At 39.1% G+C, this 23,650-nt stretch overlaps 3 protein-coding genes across 6 annotated transcripts; all 3 read left to right on the forward strand.

Moving 5' to 3' along the window:
• LOC149391861 (glycine dehydrogenase (decarboxylating), mitochondrial-like) lies at positions 1-5,283 on the forward strand. Its single transcript, XM_089618506.1, has 15 exons — positions 1-1,370; positions 1,624-1,869; positions 1,970-2,047; positions 2,124-2,224; positions 2,336-2,531; positions 2,617-2,742; positions 2,848-3,033; positions 3,134-3,247; positions 3,336-3,488; positions 3,785-3,973; positions 4,054-4,131; positions 4,210-4,335; positions 4,414-4,512; positions 4,738-4,855; positions 4,948-5,283. Exons 1-15 carry the CDS (start codon positions 138-140, stop codon positions 5,040-5,042), a joined length of 3,138 nt encoding a protein of 1,045 aa, XP_089474632.1. The 5' UTR covers positions 1-137; the 3' UTR covers positions 5,043-5,283.
• A 7,756-nt stretch (positions 5,284-13,039) lies between these two features.
• On the forward strand, positions 13,040-19,494 carry LOC149391862 (Protein kinase superfamily protein). Of its 3 annotated transcripts, XM_089619468.1 has the most exons (14): positions 13,043-13,800; positions 14,458-14,898; positions 15,337-15,440; positions 15,614-16,394; positions 16,491-16,668; positions 17,143-17,183; positions 17,534-17,602; positions 17,686-17,786; positions 18,069-18,147; positions 18,237-18,335; positions 18,425-18,493; positions 18,573-18,622; positions 18,748-18,924; positions 19,016-19,494. In XM_089619468.1, the coding sequence occupies exons 1-14, from the start codon at positions 13,399-13,401 to the stop codon at positions 19,110-19,112; spliced, it is 2,688 nt and encodes an 895-aa protein (XP_089475594.1). In that variant the 5' UTR covers positions 13,043-13,398; the 3' UTR covers positions 19,113-19,494. The 3 variants fall into 3 exon arrangements, with proteins under 3 accessions (XP_089475592.1, XP_089475594.1, XP_089475591.1); XM_089619465.1 differs by having other exon boundaries at positions 15,614-16,668; XM_089619466.1 differs by lacking the exon at positions 19,016-19,494 and having other exon boundaries at positions 13,040-13,800; positions 15,614-16,668; positions 18,748-18,928.
• An 878-nt stretch (positions 19,495-20,372) lies between these two features.
• Positions 20,373-21,705, forward strand: LOC149391863 (YCF36, putative (DUF1230)). Of its 2 annotated transcripts, XM_089619469.1 has the most exons (4): positions 20,374-20,887; positions 20,982-21,010; positions 21,106-21,162; positions 21,265-21,705. In XM_089619469.1, exons 1-4 carry the CDS (start codon positions 20,437-20,439, stop codon positions 21,481-21,483), a joined length of 756 nt encoding a protein of 251 aa, XP_089475595.1. In that variant the 5' UTR covers positions 20,374-20,436; the 3' UTR covers positions 21,484-21,705. The 2 variants fall into 2 exon arrangements, with proteins under 2 accessions (XP_089475596.1, XP_089475595.1); XM_089619470.1 differs by lacking the exon at positions 21,106-21,162 and having other exon boundaries at positions 20,373-20,887.
• Positions 21,706-23,650: the final 1,945 nt, after the last annotated feature.

Raw genomic sequence — 23,650 nt, forward strand, 5'->3', positions numbered from 1 at the left:
TAAAAGAGACGCTTTTATAAATTCCTCTTCATTACCATCTCTCCTTATTTCTCTCTCATCTCTCACCACACCACCAACCCCTCAAAAACAGAGGGAGAGCTTTCAGCTCTTCGAAGGAACCACCGTCTCGTCCGACAATGGAACGCGCTCGGCGACTGGCGAACCAGTCCATCCTCAGACGCCTCGTGTCAGAGGCCAAGAACCAGTCCCGCCGAAACGACGCGCCCTCGCCGTCCTCCACGCCCACGCGCTACGTCTCGTCTCTCTCCTCTTACGCCTCCCCGGCCCTCAACGGCCCGAGATCGAATCCCCTGAGCCGCAACAACAACCCTCGCAATGCCGGATACGGAGTCCGGTCGATCTCCGTCGAGGCTCTGAAGCCGAGCGACACGTTTCCCCGGCGGCACAACTCCGCGACGCCGGAGGAGCAGGCGAAGATGGCGGAGGTCGTCGGATTCCCGAGCGCCGACGCGCTGATCGACGCGACGGTGCCGAAGTCGATTCGCCTGGACTCCATGCGGTTCTCGAAGTTCGACCAAGGCCTGACGGAGAGCCAGATGATCGAGCACATGAAGAATTTGGCGGCGAAGAACAAGGTGTTCAAATCCTACATCGGCATGGGCTACTACAACACGCACGTTCCTCCGGCGATCCTCCGCAACGTCCTGGAGAATCCGGCGTGGTACACGCAATACACGCCTTACCAAGCCGAGATCTCCCAGGGGAGGCTCGAATCGCTCCTCAACTACCAGACGCTCATCACCGACCTCACCGCGCTTCCGATGTCCAACGCCTCTCTCCTCGACGAAGGCACCGCCGCCGCGGAAGCCATGGCCATGTGCAACAACATCCAGAAAGGGAAGCGCAAAACGTTCCTCATCTCCGACGCCGTCCACCCCCAGACCGTGGACGTGTGCCGCACGCGCGCCGCCGGGTTCGGCCTCCACGTGGCGGTCGTCTCCGACCTCGGGAAGATCGACTACTCCGACGTGTGCGGTGTCCTGGTTCAGTACCCGGGGACGGAGGGCGAGATTTTGGACTATTCGGGGCTCATCTCGGCGGCCCATGCCAACGGGGCCAAGGTGGTCATGGCCGCGGACTTGCTGGCTCTGACGGCGCTCAAGCCGCCCGGGGAGCTCGGGGCCGACATCGTCGTGGGCTCCGCGCAGAGGTTCGGGGTCCCCATGGGCTACGGCGGGCCCCACGCGGCCTTCCTCGCCACCTCGCAGGAGTACAAGCGGATGATGCCTGGGAGGATCATCGGAGTCAGCGTCGACTCCACCGGAAAACCCGCTCTTCGTATGGCAATGCAGACCCGCGAGCAGCACATCCGCCGCGACAAGGCCACCAGCAACATCTGCACCGCTCAGGTATATATATACATATACATACACCTGAGCTATAGGTACAGATATTTAATTGATAATGAGAGAAGTAACTCGTGACCTTACACATACATACAGGCCAATATTTTTAGTTATGTAGCTAATTAGCCGTTAGTGGCTATATTTGAAAAGTTGGTTAAATAGGAATGTTAACGTTTCAATTATTCTAGTCCGTTATATTATTGTTTCTTTTGTGTGTGTGTGATGATAAGATATGGGTTGTGTTTTTTTTTTTTAGGCGCTGCTTGCGAACATGGCTGCGATGTACGCAGTGTATCACGGTCCGGAAGGGCTTAAGACGATTGCTCAACGGGTTCACGGTCTAGCCGGGGCGTTCGCGCTCGGGCTGAAGAAGCTTGGGACGGTCGAGGTTCAGGCGCTTCCTTTCTTCGACACGGTGAAGGTCACCTGCGCGGATGCTCACGCTCTCTCCGACTTGGCTATCAAGAACGAGATCAACCTCAGAGTCGTAGACTCGAAAACCGTGAGTTTTTTTTTTTTTTTTTTTTTTTTTTTTTTCTGTTATTTCTGTTATTATTACTGTAGGTTTTGTGTCGGGTTCTTACAGTTATTGCGTGTTTCAGATCACTGTCGCGTTCGACGAAACGACTACCTTGGAGGACGTTGATAACCTCTTCAAAGTCTTCGCTGATGGCAAGCCCGTGAGTGGTGTTGATAATTTTTCAGCACGTTCTTTCCTTTCCGTGTTTGTTTTGCTGATGGAATATCCTCTTTCAGGTCCCATTCACCGCTGCTTCTCTCGCCCCGGAAGTTCACTCCCCGATTCCTTCGAGCCTGAAACGAGAGACCCCGTTCCTCACGCATCAGATCTTCAACTCGTAAAGCTTTTCTTCACCGTTAATCCATCCCGACTTTCACGCTCGTATATACCCTTTATGATCTTGAACTATTTGCCTCTTTTTTTTCTTCTTCTATCTTTTCCTATTCAGATACCACACGGAGCACGAGTTGCTGAGGTACATGTACAGGCTACAAACGAAGGACCTCTCGCTGTGCCACAGCATGATTCCGCTCGGCTCTTGCACCATGAAATTGAACGCAACAACCGAAATGATGCCTGTGACATGGCCTAGCTTCACTGATATTCACCCTTTTGCCCCTGTCGAACAAGCCCAAGGATACCAGGTATATAGCTCTACCAAACCTCTCTTCTTGCAATGTCAACAAAACGTAAAAAAAAATTTCCCTTTCTTTTACTTTTCTTCTTCAGGAAATGTTTGACGACTTGGGCGATTTGCTATGCACAATCACCGGCTTCGACTCTTTCTCGTTGCAACCCAATGCTGGAGCTTCCGGAGAGTACGCCGGACTGATGGTTATTCGTGCCTATCACATGGTATACTCGCTCACTCACTCATTGTTAACTTTGTCATAAAATTTTGTGTGCCATCTTACAAAAGCTGACATGGATTCGCATTCCGTGGATGAAAAAAATCTGTAGTCAAGAGGAGACCATCACCGCAACATTTGCATTATTCCGGTTTCGGCTCACGGGACAAACCCGGCGAGCGCTGCGATGTGCGGGATGAAGATTGTGACGATCGGGACTGACGCCAAAGGAAACATCAACATCGCCGAGTTGAAAAAGGCGGCCGAGGCTAATAAAGACAACCTCTCAGCTCTTATGGTAAGAAAAACACGCAATCCCTATGTAACACTAAGTTTGGAGAATCAATATTTGTCATCATCTCTGTGCGTGCGTGCGTGTGTGTGTGTGTGTATTTTAGGTCACGTATCCTTCGACTCACGGTGTGTACGAAGAAGGCATCGACGAGATCTGCAAGATAATTCACGACAACGGAGGTCAGGTTTACATGGACGGAGCTAACATGAACGCACAGGTCCGTTTCTTCTTTTCAACAAATATAGTTTTGGAACCTGGAACGCAAGTGAACTAACTCTTTTTGGTCCTTCCTTTCCTTTTCACAGGTTGGTCTAACCAGTCCGGGTTGGATCGGAGCCGATGTTTGCCATCTCAATCTCCACAAAACCTTTTGCATTCCTCACGGAGGAGGGGGTCCGGGAATGGGTCCCATCGGTGTGAAGAAACACTTGGCGCCATTTTTGCCCTCACATCCAGTGGTATAACTTTATTTTATTTGCCTCGTACAATCTTATTCCTGTTTGGAGTAGAACGTTTTTCGAGTCCTGTGCGTATGATGCAATGTGTGATAATTAAGAAACGCAAATGGTAATTTTATTGCTAAACACGGTTCACTGTTGGAGAGGTGAACCAATCCCTCCCATTACACTACTCTTCCACAAAGGAAACTAACATGAGAAATTGACAACTCTTCTTTTCTCATAACTTTAATCACTTATTTATACTTCCGGGTCTAATGCTGTACTGTGATTAAAATTCTGGTTTCTGTCAAAAGGTACCAACTGGAGGGCTTCCAGCTCCGGACAAGGCTGAGCCACTCGGAACCATCGCAGCTGCTCCGTGGGGTTCTGCGCTTATTTTGCCAATCTCATACACCTACATTGCAATGATGGGGTCCAAGGGACTCACCGACGCCTCAAAGATTGCGATCTTGAACGCAAACTACATGGCAAAGCGTCTCGAGGTTAAATTTTCCCTTCTTTCTCTTTGTTTGTTCATTTTGCGCGTGTTTTTTTTTCACTCTGTTTTTGCCATTTTCTGCAGGACTATTACCCCGTTCTTTTCCGTGGTGTCAACGGAACTGTCGCCCACGAATTCATCATTGATTTAAGAGGCTTCAAGGTAGGATTTGAATTCTAATTTTGTATATTCTAGATCATTTTGAAATGGTTTGTGTATTGATGACCACCCTGTGTGTAGATAACGGCTGGTATAGAGCCGGAAGACGTGGCAAAGCGTCTGATGGACTACGGATTCCATGCGCCGACGATGTCGTGGCCTGTCCCCGGGACACTCATGATCGAGCCCACCGAGAGCGAGAGCAAAGTATGCTTCTCTTTCTCTTTCACTTCTCTGTGGTCTTCTCTTCAAATCTAATTCACTCTTCTCGCTTGGTTGTTGCAGGCGGAGCTAGACAGGTTCTGCGACACTTTGATTTCCATCAGGGAAGAGATTGCGCAGATCGAGAATGGCAAAGCTGACATCCACACCAATGTGCTCAAGGTAATACCAAATGTTTATGTAATATGTACGTGTGGCTTAAATTGACTAAATTTTCACTCCTATTATCACTTGTCTGGTCATCAAACTGTTTGATTTACAATGATCAACAAACGTTGGCTAAAATGCAATTAACAAGTTTCATGTCGCTTAAAATTAAAAAAAAAAAAAGCATAGTGTTGGTGTCTGATTATAATTTTTTTTTTTTTTTTTATGTAATTGTTGCAGGGAGCTCCTCATCCACCATCACTGCTAATGGCAGATGTATGGTCAAAGCCGTACTCTCGGGAATACGCAGCTTTCCCCGCCTCCTGGCTCCGCTCTTCCAAGTTCTGGCCCACCACTGGTAAATCTCTCCCTCTCTACAACAAGATTAAGGTTTTTTTTTTTTTTTTTTGTTTATGCTAATAAATTTCCTGTATAATTTTTAAATATCAGGACGAGTCGACAATGTGTATGGAGACCGGAACCTGATCTGCACCCTTCTTCCGGCTTCTCAGTCGGTCGAAGAAGAGGCTGCTGCCACTGCTTAAGTCTCTCTCTCATGTTTTCAGTTATCATTCCTCTCTCTCCATTTGTATTATAAATTCTTCGTCTTCGCTTATCCTTTTCATCACAAAGAAAAAAAGAAGAAAAAAAAAGCTTCATCTTTCTTTCATACCTGCTGCTACAGCAGAGTGATACTCATTCTCTTCATATGATGATAATGATCATCTGTTCCCATACTGTAATTATAATATCTTGTTTCAATATTCAGTCTTTTCAATTTTTTTTTCCGCAGCATACCTATATAGTATAGGGGTAGTTAAAACTTAAAAGGAAAGAAGGAAGTCAATGGAATTCTCTTTTTTTCTTCTAAATGAAGAGATATATACATATGTGAAATTCGGGACGAAAGTTTTACGAAATGTGAGCAATAATTGAAATCTGACAAATTTAACAGCGCATGATAAAATTCGAAGATTGCATTGGCAGCTTTTACAATTCCAGATCGTTGCCAGCTAAATCTCACACATGTACCTTTCACTGATGGAGTCAGAGATATCTTTAGCCTCCTTTGTTCAGTTCTTCTTCCAATATCCAATGAGTGAGCATCGTTTAGCGTTTGCTTCTTAAAAAAAAATGAACTCTTATTCTTGGATGAAAAAGGAGTTTCTACTTACTGGGTGAGTTTGTGGTCAATGAAATTTCACTATTCATTCCACACTATTAATTATAATTACATATTTTGTGAGTAATTGTATTAATTATCAAAAAATAAAAATATAATTATTTTAATTATTCTAATGTGATATAAATAATTAATCTTGATATGTGATAAAAAAAAACTACATTCATTGCAAACAAACTAAAAAATGAATAACATGGCATCACACATATAGATAAAAAAAATTAATATTTTTGTATGATGTTACTTATTAAATTTTGAATCGAATAACTATATGTTATATATAATATGTGTGTTTATTTTATTTTTAAATATAATATTATTGGATGAAAAGTATACAAATTAAATAAATATGCGTTATAGTGTAATATATAGAAAGATGTTTAAATTATTAAAGTAATAGAGTTATGAAGAATATAGATTTTTGGTGTAAGAAATTGAGTATTATGTTGGAGATGAAACACTGTTTGAGGTGATAGAAACTGCATTTTGGAGTGCAAGAAAATTCGGGGCCGTTTGGTTTAGTTTTCTAAACTCGTTTTTTGTTTTTAAATTCTGTTTTCTGATTCTAATTTTTAAATTTAAAAAACAGATTTAGAATTACGTTTCAGAATATTTTAAATGTTGTTTGGTTATGTTTTTCATTCAATTGTATAGAGATAAAATAGAAAACAATTTTTCATTGTTTTCTGTTTTCTAAACAAATTTCAAAGAAAACATAAACATGATTCTAAATCTGTTTTCTGAATTTATAACTAAACATGTTTTCTAAAACTGTTTTCTAGAATTTAGAATCAGAAAACAAAAAACGGTTTTGGAAAAGTTAACCAAACAGCCCCGAACATTTTTGAGTTTTTGGATTGAATATGGTTTAAGACTTCCAATTTTCAGCAATGATTTTTTTTGTCTTTTAGTAAATCAATTTTTATTAAACCAAAGCTAATTATAGTCTAGTTTGTGCTCTCTCTTAAAGACTTCAGGGAAAAATAATTGAAAAAAATCAATTTTTTTTTTTTTTTTTCATTTTGACTATATTATTAAAGAATTTTGAATTTCATCGCAAATAATCGCAAATATTGAAGAACATCGACTTCATTGGCAACACCGACTACCAAGGAGTCATTGTTTCCCTGTGCTCTCTCTTAAAGACTTCACGGAAAAATAATTGAAAAAAATCAAAATTTTTTTTTTTCATTTTGACTATATTATTAAAGAATTTTGAATTTCATCGCAAATAATCGCAAATATTGAAGAACATCGACTTCATTGGCAACACCGACTACCAAGGAGTCATTGTTTCCCTAAATTCCAATGACTTCAATTTTATTTTATTTTGCGATTATTTGTGATGGCCTGAATTTGCGATAGATTGCGATGATTTGCATTAACCATCTAGAATTTAAGCCCCTGTTTGGTTAACTTTTCTATTTTTGTTTTCTGTTTTCTGATTCTAAATTATAGAAAACAGTTTTAGAAAAACTGTTTGGTTATAAATTCAGAAAACAGATTTAGAATCATGTTTCTGTTTTCTTTGAAATTTGTTTAGAAAACAGAAAACAATGAAAAGTTGTTTTCTGTTTTATCTCTATACAATTGAATGGAAAACATAACCAAACAACATTTAAAATATTCTGAAACGTAATTCTAAATCTGTTTTTTAAATTTAAAAATTAGAATCAGAAAACAGAAAACGAGTTTAGAAAACTAAAACAAACGGCCCCTAAGGGATTTAAATTATTTTGGTCAGCAACGATAATAAATGGAGTCGTTGTTAACACTAATTTCAATGACTAACGATAGTAAATGGAGTCGTTGTTAACACTAATTTCAATGACTTCCAATTTTTTGTGATGGTTTGCGATTATTTACAATTATCATAACGGATTTAAATGATATTTTTGTTGGATAAAAAATCCAATTTCAAGTGAAACCATGGTTTTTAAAAGCTTTTTTTTTTTTTTTTTTAATCTTATATGTTAAATCTTATAATAGTTTTTCTTTCACAATATGCATATGATCATATCGGTTCTTCTTTACTCTTCTGTTTGCTTTATGAATTTCTGGTCACATATTGGAACTGAGTGAACATGAGAACTGAGGAAGTATATAATTACAACATAGACATTACTAATTCAGTAATAAAAAAAAATACTTTTTTTCCCCTTATTTCTCTGGAATATGTGATTTGATTCCATGATCCTTTGAAAGCGTGGCCTCCTCGTTCCAATTTCCAAGTTCCAGCCACGTTTTGTAAGATCTTTTGTAGAACCGAAGCTCGTAATATTCTTTAGATAACGAACGAGCTGTTGAATTATATATATAATTATTGTATACATACATACATATTTGTGAGAAGGAGATTCTACTGATTTCACTTCCGATGGACACAATCACACACACATAAATGCACAGCGATTTGTTAACGAGGTTCAGCCGAATCCTAATCCCCGCGAACTCCTCAAGAAAAGGATGTTCCGAGTTGCTATTACTTCTCACTTCTTTCGAGTATTATCGACTCAATTACAAAGAACGAACACAGACAATTGACACTTCACAACCATGAACGAAAACCCTAAGAACCGTCTCCTTGAGAGATCCCCTCACAATTCTTTTCTCTCGCTCTCAAACTATTTCCCCAATTTCTGTTTGTGATTCACTCTCAAACAAAAAAAAAAAAACATCTCTTATCTCACTCATGACCGCCTTAACAACTATGGAGCTTTATAACATAGTTCAAGATTAAGTCACAGCCGTCCATCCATACAGAAGCCGTAGGATTCAGACACGTCAGATAAGTAAATATATGGCTAAAGAAATAAGAAGAAATACTGACCGTTGAAGCTGATATTTCAACAATATTCTTTTCTCATCAAATATAACTATTCAATGAAGTCCCTCAAAAAAAAAAAAAAAAAAAACTATTCAATGAAGCTCTCTCTTTGCTATTGAACCTATCAAACTACATAGTTGATTTATTCTTTATTACTTTGGATCGCTTAACTTACAAGATACATGTCACATGATAATCAAAATCGGATATACGGTCTTATTAGTATGAATATTCCGATTTATGCTGAAAATGGTTAAAAACAATTTTTTTAGGGTACCCGTGACCCCATAATTGCCGGGTAATTGTTGTTTGGTTGGTAATTGGTATGTACATTTTTTTAAAAGTAGTCCCACTCTCAATTTTTTTAGACTTGTCTACTCTTTTATTTTTATTTTTTATATATAACTGGATTTAGACTTGTTTACTCTCTAAGGATTAAAATTTGCTAGGAATATATTTAGCCAAATTGTTTTCTTACAAATTATATATATATATATATATATATGTATTATGGTTATGGTATCCCATTTTTCTGATATCTACTTCAATTTTAGAGATATATATATGGGTGAAGCGGCTATATAGCCAAATAGAACTTAAGCTTTTGCAAAATAGCCATAGTTTATCAACTATAAGCAAATTAGCCAACTTAATCTAGGTTGGATTAAATTTAATCCCAACGAACTATAAAGACAGAATGTAAGGTTTATGATGGCTGGATTAAAATTAATCGAGACAAGATTAAATTTAATGACAATCTGGAAATCCAACAGATCTGAAGCAGAACCGAAACGAGGATCTGAAGCAGAACCGAAACATCTCCTTCTTCGGCGACGCGATTCTTGCGTCCTCGATGCTCGCGATGTTCCCGATCGCTCCAACGACGGCGGCGGAACCGGATCGCCTTCAGGGCGCGCAACCGGCAGCGGCGGCTCTACACCAACGGCAGGGGCGGGGCCTACTGGAGCCACGTGGCGTTCCAGGACTCGGCGAGCTTCGACACGCTGGCGATGGACCCGGCGACGAAGCGCGAGATCGTGGAGGACCTCGAGGCGTTCGGCGGGGCGGAGGAGTTCTACAGCCGCACGGGGCGGGCGTGGAAGCGCGGGTACCCTAAGTCTGATTCAATCCTGGATTAAAGTTTTTGAGAGATGGCTATTTTACAAAACAAATGAAACTATGACTATTTTGCAAAAGTAATAGTTTGAGATTGACTAGTTCATACAATTTTTCTATATATATATATATATATATATATATATATATATATATATATAAGAAATAAATACATTAAAACGAAACTAAACAGACGGATATAGGTATCCCTTTTTTGCCTAGTATGTGTTATGCCGTCGTTTTCACAACGTAAAAATGACACCCCAAGAGCAAAAAATGATACATCAAGCCCACAAGCAAACTCACGCACCAAGCTCCGAGTCATATCTTTCAAAAGACTCTCAAAGAATGTTTTCAAGCTAGACTTCTTGACAAATCTTCAAGACAAAGTCACAAAAATGACCACCCGGTCGGCCAAATAAAATGACCACCCGGCCGGCCAAAAAAGAGGACCATCCGGCTATCTTCACTCGGTCAAGACCACCCGGTCATCTTCACTCGGCCAAGACCACCCGGTCATCTTCACTCGGTCAAGATCACCCGGTTGTCTTCACTCGGCCAAGATCACCCGGTCATCTTCACCCGGCCAAGACCACCCGGTCGTCTTCACTCGGCCAAGACCACCCGGTCATCTTCACCCGGCCAAGACCACCCGGTCATCTTCACTCGGCCAAAACACCCGGTTGTCTTCACTCGGTCAAGATCACCCGGTCGTCTTCACTCGGCGTCTTCACTCGGCCAAGACCACCCGGCCGTCTTCACTCGGCCAAGACCACCCGGCCATCTCCACCACCTAATCAAGTACTTTTCACCAAACTCCTTGGTCCCTATAAATACCCAATTCATTCACAACACAATAAAAGTTTCTCTCAACTTGTCAAAACTCTATAAAAATCACACCACCACTTTCTCTCTCTAGAAAACATAGAGACAAGTATAAATTGTTTACCAAAACACAATACAACACGACTAATGTTGAGCGTCGGAGAACGCGCCGAGGGAAAACCCTCCGCGTCCCTCTAGATTCACGTTTTCTTGTGGTTAGGTGAAAGTGCAAGGATTCAAAGACCCGACGAAGAACACGAAGAACGTGGAAGATTCGAAGACCCGGAGACTCGAAAATCCGAAGACCCGGACACTAGAAGACTCGAATAACACGATGAACACGAAGAACACGAACACGTGAGAACATGAAGAACATGGAAGATTCAAAGGGTTGAAGACTCAAATAAGCAAAGACTCAAGAACTCAACGAAGAACACGATGAACGCTGAAGATCCAAAGACCCTGAAACTCAAGAACTCAACGAAGAACGCGAAGAACACGATGAACGCGAAAGATCCAAAGACCCGAAAACTCAAGAACCCGGAGACCCAAATATCCGAATAACACAAACACGACGAGAAGAGAAGAACTTCACCAAACCCAACCTACGTGCGGTCATAGAGTCCGGCCCTAGATCGAACCACGGACGGTTCTTAGTGCTAATCCAAAAACGCGATTAACAGTATGTAATGTCACCGAGACAAAATTCTGGAACAGTTTAAGGGAAAAAAATATTTCTCCTCAAATTTTCAGATGATATCATGAAAATGGTCATACAAGTTTCATATAGTCAGCTTTAGGTACACGGGTTCGCCACAAGGTCAAGTGAATGTGGATTTGGTTCAATTATACTAAGTGTGTGTTTTGTAGACTTTATTTTATTTAAAACTGTAGCTTGAATTCATGTTCAATTATACTAAGTGTGTGTTTTGCCTAGTAGTATAATTCATGTTCAATTATACTAAGGTTAAGTGAATGTGGATTTGGTTTAATTATACTAAGTGTGTGTTTCGTAGATTATTTTATTTAAAACTATAGCTTGAATTCATGTTCATGGTAGGGTTTTTTATTTTGTAAATAATTTTGTCTTATTTTGTTGATTACAAATTTATTCTAAAAAAATAACTTGTACTTCACTTATTTAAATGTTAGTCTATGGTTTCAAATTCAATCAAGGATAAGTTATTGGTACAACAATAACTTGGGACGACCTATTTATTTATTTTTAATTATTTTGCCCTTTCAACTATATAAACCAACACTATATTTGTCCTTCTTGTTATTAGGTGATAACGTGCATACATGGGTTTTCTGCACCAAATCCATGCCAAAATTCCTTGAAACATATCTCAAAATGTACGTTTTATTCTCTACTTTTCTCCCCAAGAAAAATAGAAGAGCAAATGGTAAGGGAACGAGAATGAATATCGATAATAACCTCATAGCAGTAAGTTTCTATAAGTCCCACATGGTTTGCATAAGATAATAATAAATGAAGAATAAACTATTTCCACTAAGTTGTGTTTTGCGTGCAAGACCGGTGGAGAAAAAGGAGAAAAAAAGGGGGAAAACAATGTCTTTAAGAAATGTAAATATTCAAATTTGTAGTCGAATCATGAACCTTTATGTATTCATAAATATTTTAGGATAAATAGTATGAAATAGCCAATTCAAATTATGACTTTTGCAAAATAGTCATAGTTTCATTAGGTGCAAAATAGTCAATTGAGAGTACTACGACTTTTAATCGTGTCTCGATTAATTTTAATCCAACCTTCATAAAGCTTACATTCTGTCTTTATAGTTCGTTGGGATTAAATTTAATCCAGCCTAGATTAATCTTGCTTTGACTAATTTGCTTATAGTTGACAAACTATAGTTATTTTGCAAAAGTTTAAGTTCTATTTGGTTATATAGCCTGTACTAAAAAAAAAAAAAAAAAGAATTCTATATAGAAGAAGATTGTAAATTTATTAACGCTATCTGTTGTTACTCCATATATAATAAATTGTTACATTAGGAAATTATTATATGCGATTATGCACACGGGTTAATGATACACCACCAATGCTGTTGTGTGATTCTTAAAACCCGTGTGCCTAATTTCTCTCCCACTTTATGCACTCATTTGGACCCTCCATTAATATGCTTTTATTGCAATTTAATTTATACGCAAACTTAGGAATTCCAATTGGCATATTGATGACGACGCGGAGTTACATATTTCATCCCTAATTCATTCACGAATTTGATTTATTACACAAAAATAAGCATTCATTCCTAATTATTTATGGCACAAACAAAACAAACTTTGGATAAGAAGAAAGACACACAACATTTTGCACTAAAAGTTCGTCCGTAAAAATGTCGGCATTGATACGGCCATCAAAGTTCCCTAATCGAATGAACTCATCGCAACCGTCCAATTTATCAGACACGGGGAATCAACTTAAACCAACGGTGCAGATCCGATGAGGGCCAGCCAAGTCAGCTTGGGGGATAAGCCACACCGTAGCTTCTTTTGGTAATAGTGGGAGGCCTTGACTTGGGAGACAACGGGATTAATTTATAATTATTTGTCACTATTAATATAAACTTGATTAAAAAATATTTATTGTGATCATTATTATTATTTTGGGGTACTTCGAGGTCACAACGAGAGAGAGAGAGAGAGAGAAGAGAGAGTAATGGAGGGAATGGTTGAGCGGTTAATTTAAGTCCACTCTTTTAGTGGTGTGGTGTGAGCTTAGAGAAGAAGACGACGAAGGAGGAGAAGAAGAAGAAGACGACGAAGGAGCGCAGGTTAAGCCGCGGCGTAGCTTCGCCGGTGTGGGCGCAGGTTAAGCCTGGCGTAGCGTAGCCGGCAACGGAGAAACCTATTGAAGCGAAGCGAATCGAATTGAATCGAATCCGATCGGAGAGCAAATTTTGATGATCTTGATCTCGATCGATGTCGAGAATGAAGCATCTACTGAGGAGGCTCCACATCGGCGGTGGCCATTGCGACCAGCGGCTCGCCGAGGCTCGTCCCGACGCGGCGGCCCCGACTGACTCGGCGTCTACTGCACAGACGATTCCTTCTCCGGCGGCGTCCGAGAGAGTCGGAACCGGAGAATCGGTTAGCAGCGGCGGAGATCGGCCAGCCGGAGAGGATTCTTTGGATTTCATTTATTTGGAGGAGGAGTTTCAGGTGCAATTGGCGCTGGCGATCAGCGCCTCCGATCCAGAATCGCGCGACGATCCCGAGACGGCTCAGATCGATGCGGCGAAGAGGATTAGCCTCGGTTGCTCCACCGCGCCATCCGCCGGCGTCGGTCAAGCGCTTGTTGACGTTCTTTCGCTCCATTATTGGGTAATTATTTCGTCTTTTCTTTCTTTATCGTTTTGAATTCGGAATTTTAGCTTTTCGGAAAACGCGTCTCTTGATTCTCGGTTTTGGTTGGGTTGTTCGATCTCGGATTTTTCGTTTTGTCGGTGAATTTGATTCCTGTGCATTTGCAGGTTTTACTTGTGTCTTTCTAATAGGGTAAATGACTTTTTAAAAGCGAAAGCAAGTTAGTTTCTAGTTTATTCCCTTTTGGTTTTTGGGCAGCGAATTCTTAGGTTTGAGAATCAAATTTCTTGCGATGAGTGTTAGATCAATCATCAAACTGGTCACTGGTTTACGAAAATGAGTGAAATTAGTATAGTGTAGTGATGATTAGCAGGGCTAATCTCGGCTGGTTTATCAATGCTTTTACTGGTTTGGCAGTTTAGCTCCCCTGAACTCGCCAAAACTGGTAACAATAGATTGACTTCGAGGATTAATTTGCATAGATCAGGTGTTGATATTGGTCTCTCATTTTCTGCATGAAAAATTAAACACTTCTACGTCTTTTTTTCTTCCTCTCTTAGCTAAGCATGCCAATGATCCTCTTTGAGTTTCGTCTAGTATTTATGTGGTTCATCAACGTTATAAAAATTACTATTAACGGTGCGTTAACAAGTTCCTAATGTCTGTCTCTTGCAGAGCTATAACGTTGTAAATTACAATGACAAAGTGGTGGATGGGTTTTATGATGTATATACTATTTCCTCAAGCCCACTTGCCCAAGGGAAAATTCCATCGATGTCTGATCTCCAACAGATATCTATAACAGATGATGTAAATTATGAAGTGATATTGGTCAACTGCACGACGGACTATGAACTGCACCGGCTTGAGCAGAAAGCATATGCTGTATCATCAGAAAGCCGATCGTCGGACCACGGTCTAATTTTCAGTGGATTGATCCAGAAGATTGCCGACATTGTTGTGGACAGAATGGGTGGTCCAGTTGGAGATGCCGATGACATGACTAGAAAATGGGCAGCACGCAGGAATGACTTACGGTGTCTCCTGAACACAATCATACTTCCCCTTGGTCAACTTGATTTTGGACTTTCACGTCATAGGGCCTTGCTATTTAAGGTTGCTGCATTTTTTCTCCAAGTAATCCTGTCTACTATTGCAATCTGTGTGCCTGTTTTTTATTTAATGCTGAGAAAAACCCTAATTTTATTGATGCAGCTTATATTAAGATTCCATTTATAACATTTCCGCTCTTCGTTTTTTAAAGCAAAAATAATGGTGGAGGTGCGTTCCTTGTCGTTTGAGAAGCATCACCACTCTTTATTTTGTAATAAAATGAAAACCTTACCAAAACAAGGTCTTAGTTATTTATTATTTTCAGATTGTTTTGATTCACGAGAGATCTACCATACAACGCTTTTTATGTTTCCTTGCAAAGAATGCAGGGTTTGGCGGGTAGACTAATAAAGGAATTTATTTTTTTATTATTTTTTATGGAATCAATGTGCCTTCCATATTTACTAATAATTCTATAACCGGGATTCTTTCGGTTTTCAGGTACTAGCTGATAAGATTAATCTTCCATGTATGCTGGTCAAAGGAAGTTACTACACTGGGACTGATGACGGAGCTGTGAATTTGATAAAAATCGAAGATGGAAGGTAAAGCCCACTTACTCTATTAAGATGAAAACTTAATTTTCTGTCACAAATGGACCGAATTCATTATTCACTTACCCTGATAGTATATTGCACTCTTTCCATTTCATTTGATTGATGAAATTTAGGTTAGACATGTCGAAAGTAATTTGTGTGAGCTGTTTAATATTATGCAGTGAATATATTATTGACCTTATGGGTGCTCCCGGTGCCATGATTCCTGCTGAAGTTCCTAGCAGTCAGCTTCCAAACTCTTTCCTTAATTTAAGGAGCTTAACAGAAGTCACAGCTAGGCCCATGGGTGTTGGAATTTTGGCTGATGGTGGTCCTGAAGCTCCGTGTGTATCGAAAGCTGGAAGTTCTATGGCAGATGAAATGTTAAGTGTTCCATCAGATAATGGGGTGGGTCCAGCTGAAGAAAACCCTAATGAGAGAAGTGAAATTGAATTTGGGAAGTTTCTTCCTTTAGAACAGATATCAGATCATACTTCCTTGGAAACTAGCACAAAAGCATCATCCGCGCAGAAAAAGAAGGTTAAAAACGTGTCAAAATATGTTATTAGTGCTGCAAAAGACCCCGAGTTTGCGCAAAAGCTTCATGCAGTCTTGTTAGAGAGTGGTGCATCACCTCCTCCGGGTCTTTTTTCAGATATAAGTCCCCAGGAACATAATGAAGGAACCTTTGACCGTGATAACTTATTTTCACACCAAGACCAACCTCTTGTACCTATTCCTCGGAGGGATTGTTCAAACTATGGTTACATAGGCGATGTTCCAAAACAAGCTTCTGAAGGCGTGCCTGATGAATTCAATCGCGTGTCGTCAACCTCTGACACAACTAACCAAGGATATAATATGTTTGCCAACGCGACAGCTGAACCAATCCAGACTGACGCTATAAGCGTAGCTACAGCGCCGTTTGACCCATCCAAACTTAACCCAGGAGCTTGGAGAGAGGTACAAGCTCATAGACTTGCATTGCCCTTTGCACCAACTCCGTTCCAAAGACACCTTGGAAATACCTTCATTAGTGACAATAATAGGGTTTTTCAGGACTCAAATGAGATGGATTTGGTAAAGGATTCTGCAGTAAATGTGATGGAAACAGCAACTAGTGGCTTTGGTTTTTGTAATGATGGTCAAAGTGAGCGAATCAATACAGTGCTTGGAGATAATGTCGAGTGGGAAATTCCATGGGAGGATCTACGTATTGGTGAACGTATTGGTATTGGTAAGGTTCTAACTTCAGTGTTTATTACGATCAATTGACTAATTATGGTAATTTAAGATACCTATGTAATGTATGCATTTATTGTAGATACAAGAGCTTGTTTTAGCCTTTTCCTTCTATCAAGTAGGATACAAAATACCTTTATTATAGATACAAGATACCTTGACAGTTTACCCCCTGACTCGATATCAAGTAGTATTTTGGTGCAAATAAATTGATTAATAAGTTTTACAAGTAATATTAAGGAAGTTGTGGATGGCATAATGATTATGGTGTATATTTGTCCTTTGGCTCGTAGTATTATTTTACCGTTTTGGTGCGGCCAGGATAATTTCTTCTTAGGTGGAAATCCGAAAGATAAATTATTCTTTAACGTTGGAAATATTTGGATGGCTTTGAATAGAAAATTGAGGCATTCCTACCTTAGTATGGAAATGCATTCTATTATATTCTTATGTATACCTTGTTCTGCAGGTTCATACGGTGAGGTTTATCGTGCAGATTGGAACAGCACTGTAAGTATCTTTTTAGCAAGTTGGCATTTCTTTATGTGTGTGGTTGTACTTCCTGAACTCTAGATGAAACACGAGAAATTCAATCATTCTACCTCCCATGAGCACACCTTTTGTATTTTTTAAATATTTGTGATAACTTGAACATCATATGAAATTCTTATGAGAATTTTAAAAATATAAATCATTTGACAAAGGGGAGGGAGGGAAATGGCTTCTTTTTGTGATTCCGGTAATCTAGTTGTCAAGTATTGCAGTTGACTACATGCAGCTTCTTTTAATACTACTAGAGCACTTTTTTATATGGTTTTCATCCTGAATTTGATCGTGTATTATCTGTTTATCTCCAACAGGAAGTTGCTGTGAAGAAGTTTCTTAACCAAGATTTTTCAGGGGATGCATTGGTTCAGTTCAGAAGCGAAGTTAGTAATGGACCTTATTTGTTTGCTTATAACATATTTATTTTAAACGTTTTTTTAGCTCAACTGTAATGGTTGTTTCGCAGGTCGAAATCATGTTAAGACTGAGACACCCGAATGTAGTACTATTCATGGGGGCTATTACTCGGTCCCCGCATTTCTCTATTCTGACAGAGTACCTTCCCAGGTCAATTTTCTCTACTTCTGCCATTCATTTACTCCCCTAAACTTGGAAGTTTATAACTGATTAAATTTTATTTGAGGAAAATACTAATTTTTTTCATCAAACTATTAGAAGGAACATTTTTTTAGAGGGTAAACTCTCACCCATATTTTTTAGTTTTTACGTATCTGTTGAATGAAATAATTAGTGATAATAGTAGCTCTGTTTTTAAAAATTTACATTTTTATAAAACAAAATTATGAACTTTTTTTTTTCTGGTGTTCTCTGCCATGTATTGGTTTGCAGGGGGAGTTTGTATAGATTATTACAACGTCCTCATGTTCATATAGATGAAAAGAGGCGATTGAAAATGGCTCTTGATGTGGTAAATAGTTTACAACTTTTTCTTTTGTTTTCTCTCTGAAGCAGTTTGTTTTTCTTCATCAACGTTATAAACTGTATATGATATTGCAGGCCAAGGGAATGAATTATTTGCACACAAGCCACCCTACAATTGTGCACAGAGACCTAAAGTCCCCGAATCTCCTTGTTGATAGAAATTGGCTCGTTAAGGTCTGTATAAACAATAATTTTTCTTCCTCTTTCGGAGTATGGTCGACATCATTTGTCTTTTCTGACACTATGCTGTTTCTCTCCTATAGGTCTGTGATTTCGGTTTATCGCGCATGAAGCACCACACATTTCTATCTTCCAAGTCAACTGCTGGAACGGTAGGTTTTTTTTGGGGGTTAAATTATTACCTATTTTATGTTTATGAGAACATAGTATTAAAAATATCACGTGTTACAGCCTGAATGGATGGCACCTGAAGTTTTAAGGAATGAACCGGCCAATGAGAAGTAAGTACTATGTCCTTGTTTTTGGTCCCCCGGAAATGCTTCAATTACTTTAAAATGGATGAAGAAGCAATTGAAATGTTTCTCTTAAGACACTTCTAAACATTTGGTCTGATCTTTGCCTACAGATGTGATGTGTACAGTTTTGGTGTGATATTATGGGAAATCGCCACTTCTCGAATCCCTTGGAAGGGATTGAACCCAATGCAGGTTGTTGGGGCTGTTGGATTCCAGAACAGGCGTCTTGAAATCCCTGATGAGATTGATCCAGAGGTTGCCCAGATAATACAGGATTGTTGGCTAAGGTAATTTCAATTATTTCCTAGTCTTGGGATCTTTTTTACCCTTTGCATAGAGATGCTATAGCCAAAGAAAGTAATGTGGCTTCTTTTGCAGAGAACCAAACTTAAGGCCATCGTTCTCCCAGCTCATGATCCGTCTCCGGCGTCTTCAACGGCTTTTTGTTAAAGGAACGAGTCTCTCTGCAGATTGAAAAAGCATCAAGAAAGTTACAGTACCCAAAAAAAAAAAAAAAAAAAACTGGATTTATGGCTCAGCTCAAAGAGTATGGGTGTGAATAGTCGAGTAAAAAGAGAGGGAATGATGGGATTAGAGAGAAGTGTTTGGCTCATTCAAAGTGGGGGCTTAGCACCACAAAACTAACCAACAAAGTTGTGTTAATGGGAATGGAATCCTTAGCTGCATAAGTGCAGTGGAGGGTGATTGATACCATTGAGCTAGAAGAACTAGTTGCCCAAGTAGTTTTAGTAGTACATTTGATATCAATCCAAGTGTAAGAAATTCCGGGAGGAAAAAAAAGGAACAGAAAACAAGTTTAAAAAAAAAAAAAAAAAAAACCACAAAGAAACAATAAATTTGCCATTTTGTATCTGTAGGGGTCTAGTGAGGAATTGTAAACATGTGATCTCTGCTGTTGTGAAGAAAAAATTACTTCCAAAAAGAAAATTTGAACAAAGAAATTATGGCAAGCTCCTATCAGCTAAATGAGATACTTTTAAAGTAATCCTGTCCGACATGAAATATCGTTAGTTTTGATGATTTAAAAAAAAATGTTTTTTTTGACGTATCTATAACTAACCAATTTGTAGATTTCGTTATATTTCTATCATACAGTTTATAAAATTTTGTGACATACAGGCATGTGACGTTAATAAAAATAATTTAGGTGATTTTGGTAAAATATAATATTTAAGATATTAATTTAATGGTTATGTCCCATTCAAGCGGAGGTGAGCATGCCATACTGCATGTGACTTGCTCAAAGGAGCTTCATTTGAGTGATATGAACATGAAACTATACCGAGGAATCAGACAAATTTATCCATTCAACTATCTTCTTCGGTATTACAATTTTATATAAACAAATTTAATCAGAACATATTTTGTCGTTTCTCAAATATTTTTAGATAAATCGTTTGTCAAATATAGTTCCGATAAAAAACGAAAAGAAGCATAACATCACCAAAGACCAAACAAGAGAAATTCCATTGGTAAATAAAAATGAAATTTAATTATTTTTCTTCACTATCATTATTTGCTTACGATTGGCTCGCTTTTGTGTTTATGAAAGCGACACGATAACAAAAATAAAATATAATAAAAAAATGTTAAAACAGGATCAAGTCATCATTGTCCATCCTCACCAAATTGAAGATGTCGTTTTTCACGATCCGTATACGACACGAATCGAAAACAGAAACTACTACCTCTTCTCGCTAATTTCTTATTTTTCGGTGTCGCAAGTTCCCTTTAATAAAAGAACGAAAAAAAAAAAAAAAAAAAAATCGGAGACATCTATGGCCATGGCGTTTGCGCCTACGGTGGTCCACTTCCTAAACAAACAAACTACTTCGAAACCCCCATTCTTCTCCCCAAACCGCATCCCTAACTTCCTCCGCCGCCGTCTCCGATTCCCGCCGCCGCAGAGCAGCCGGCCAAAGCGGACGGAGGCGATCTGTCCGGTGCCGGAGGAGCAGCTTCCGGTGAACGAGTACCAGAGCCTCTCGACCTCGTTCCCGTTCTCCTGGGCCTCCGGAAGCCTCGTCGAGTACTGCTCTCGCCTCTTCGCCACCGGCCTCTCCTTCGCCGTCGTCATCGGGCTCCCCGTCGCCTCCGCCGATCCCGATCTCTCCCGACGCTTCCTCTCCGTGGTTTCCAGCGGCGTCATCTTCGTCGCCATCGCCGTCGTCCGAATGTACCTCGGCTGGGCTTACGTCGGCAATCGCCTGCTCAGCGCCACCGTCGAGTGTCAGTCTTTCTTTAACTCTCCTCTGTTTGGCTGCCGAGAATATCCATAGCAATGATTGAGATCGAAATTAACCTAGAATTGTTTCAATTCCAGATGAAGAGACAGGTTGGTACGATGGCCAGGTCAGTAAGTACTCTAGAATTGTTCAACCTTGCAGAGCTTCAATTTAGGCTATTTCTCTTTATATCAAATCAAATCAAATCAAATTTATTGGCAGATGTGGGTTAAGACCGCCGAGGTATTGACTCGTGATCGTCTCCTTGGATCGTTCTCTGTGAGTTACTAATGAATATACATGATCTCTTTTTCAGTGTTGATGATATTTTAGTTCTTGGATCATCAAGTCAAGTGTTTGCTTTGTGATTATGATGATTAGGTGAAGCCGGTGCTGAGCAGATTGAAGAACACGCTTGTGACTCTGGGAGTGTCATTGCTCGTGTGCGTGGCTCTTCTGATCAACATCGACCAAGGCCACAAGAAGTCCGGCGCTGAGATATCGGAAGAGAGAACGAGGGTTATACCGGGAGTTTACAGCGACGAGGCTGCCAGATCGTTCGAGCCAGACGCTTTCTGTGGAGAACCTGCAATCCCTTGACTCTCTCTCTCTTCACCCAAATCACCTTTGAAATCTAAAGAAGATAAACAACAAACAAACTGTGATTTAGTGGACTGATTATATATAGGGCCTCAAACTTGTACTTGGTATATACCTGGTACGTACATATGTTGTGTATATAGTAACGACTGATATAAAGCTGTAAATCAGTTTGATGTTCTTTGGATAAAATGTGGTATAGTTTGTTTGGTGGAAATTGCACTTCATAGTGTTATTTGAGCTTATCAAAAGAGTAAAAGTAAAAAAGAAAAATTCATCATAGGAATAGTATTTTTCTCAACAGGAATGTGTACGATTAATCAATTTTCAAGCTTCTTTTAATCCAAATTTCATTTTATTAATAAAATAATCCACTAGATCAAACTTAATAAATTAAATAAACTAATTAATTTAATTTATTTAAGTCTGATGAGCTATTTCTTTAAGTAAATAAATTAACTTAACCAATTAATTAATTAACTTCAATCTGGTGGACTATTTTTTTAATAAAATAAATTTGGTTATTTTTTAAAAGAATGGTGTATTATTAACTTAATTATCCTTTTTTTGAAGTTATGAATAGTTGCTTTCTTTATTTACTTTAGGGAATCGCGTTTAAGCTTTGATTGATCATACATTGAATTCAGCGGGAACAGAAAAAATAAATCATACATTGAACTCAAAGCTCAATCTGATTTCGCTATTACTTTATTTTCTTTCTTTTCTTTCAATAAGTAACTATAGTTGATTGAATAGACCAAGCATTTGCGTCAAGTAACGTAGTTATGCTGCCAACTATTGATGGATAACATCAGTTTTTTAAAAAAAAAAAAAAAAAAAAAAAAAAAAAATTGATGGATAACATTATTTGTTGTTTATTCGCTGGTTCAAGTGCATAAAAAAACTATTGATGGATAACATTATTTGCATTCGTGTACCGTGCATAAAAAAAATTGTTTTTATAAAATGTTGGCGGCTAAGATTTGCTTTCAGGGAATAATACTTACGAGCTGCACGCACCGCAGATAGAATATTTTAATATCAGTCACTAAATTTGGTTTTGGTTCTAAGAATCTAAAGTAGTAACCGACCCTCAAATTCAATGCTGCCTAACAAAGGAAGTTCAGACCGAGCCTCACTCAATGACTCACTAAAGCTTAATCGCGATATAAAGGATAAATAATCAATACTAAACCCTCATAAAAAAAAATAAGAAAATGACAATCGTAGTACTAGTCGATATCAACCATAAGCATTGGAAAATTGTAGGGGAAATATGTGTGACCCACGATTCACAATAATGAGATCCATTAACTCTTTTGCCTAATACTGATACGCTGACAAGATTACGAATATCATTTTTCCAAAAAAATAATATAAGAGGACGTAGATATGAGTTAAGCTATTTTTTTCATATAATTCTTTCTACAATATACAAAGATAAATGGCACTTTTCTGTGTGTGAGTAAAATAGTCCGGAGGTCAGAAGACTAATAAGTATGCTCGTGTAGGAAAAAGTCTCTTTTATTTATGCCCTTTAATAAAACCCTATTTATAAGCCTCGAGGAAAGTCGCCACTTCTTCTAGAACACGTCTGGTTGAACCGGTCTCATTATTCTCATCGCGCGCCAAATATGCTGCTCAATCCGATATCTATGGAGCGATTGAGGAGATCGTGGTTGACCGGTCTTCGAGATCCTCAATTCATGGAAGTTGTTGAAAAAGTCTCCGCATGATAATCATATTGATCTAAAGCTAAAATTGGATTAGCTCGCAATATTCTTTATGACGGGCTAAGGTTTAAATGGTTTAACTAACAATATTTCATGCAATAGGCCAAGCCTTTAAGCGCTTAGCTCGCTAAACGTTTTTGTGAAAGGCTAAGCCGAATAAAAAAGAGTTTAGCTCATCATTTGTTCGTGACGGACTAAGCCCAAAATTGCATAGCCCGTTCTTTTTTTTTTTTTCTCATGATGAGTTGAGGTAAAAATGACTTAACTCGTCTCGATTGTGCCATAGATTGCGCATACCAGACCTCGAGATTGCCTTATGCCAAAACTTAGTGCTTGAATTGGCCCAAAAAAGTATTCTTGATGAAGGGCGAAGTCAACTCCAATAGCGACTTACTTGAGTAATATCATACATGAAATTCAAATAAAAAAAATTA

Source organism: Urtica dioica, chromosome 7 (assembly GCF_054948205.1).
Source record: "Urtica dioica subsp. dioica isolate 48M chromosome 7, U.dioica_male_clone48M_v1_H2, whole genome shotgun sequence".
Classification (NCBI taxonomy): Eukaryota; Viridiplantae; Streptophyta; class Magnoliopsida; order Rosales; family Urticaceae; genus Urtica; species Urtica dioica.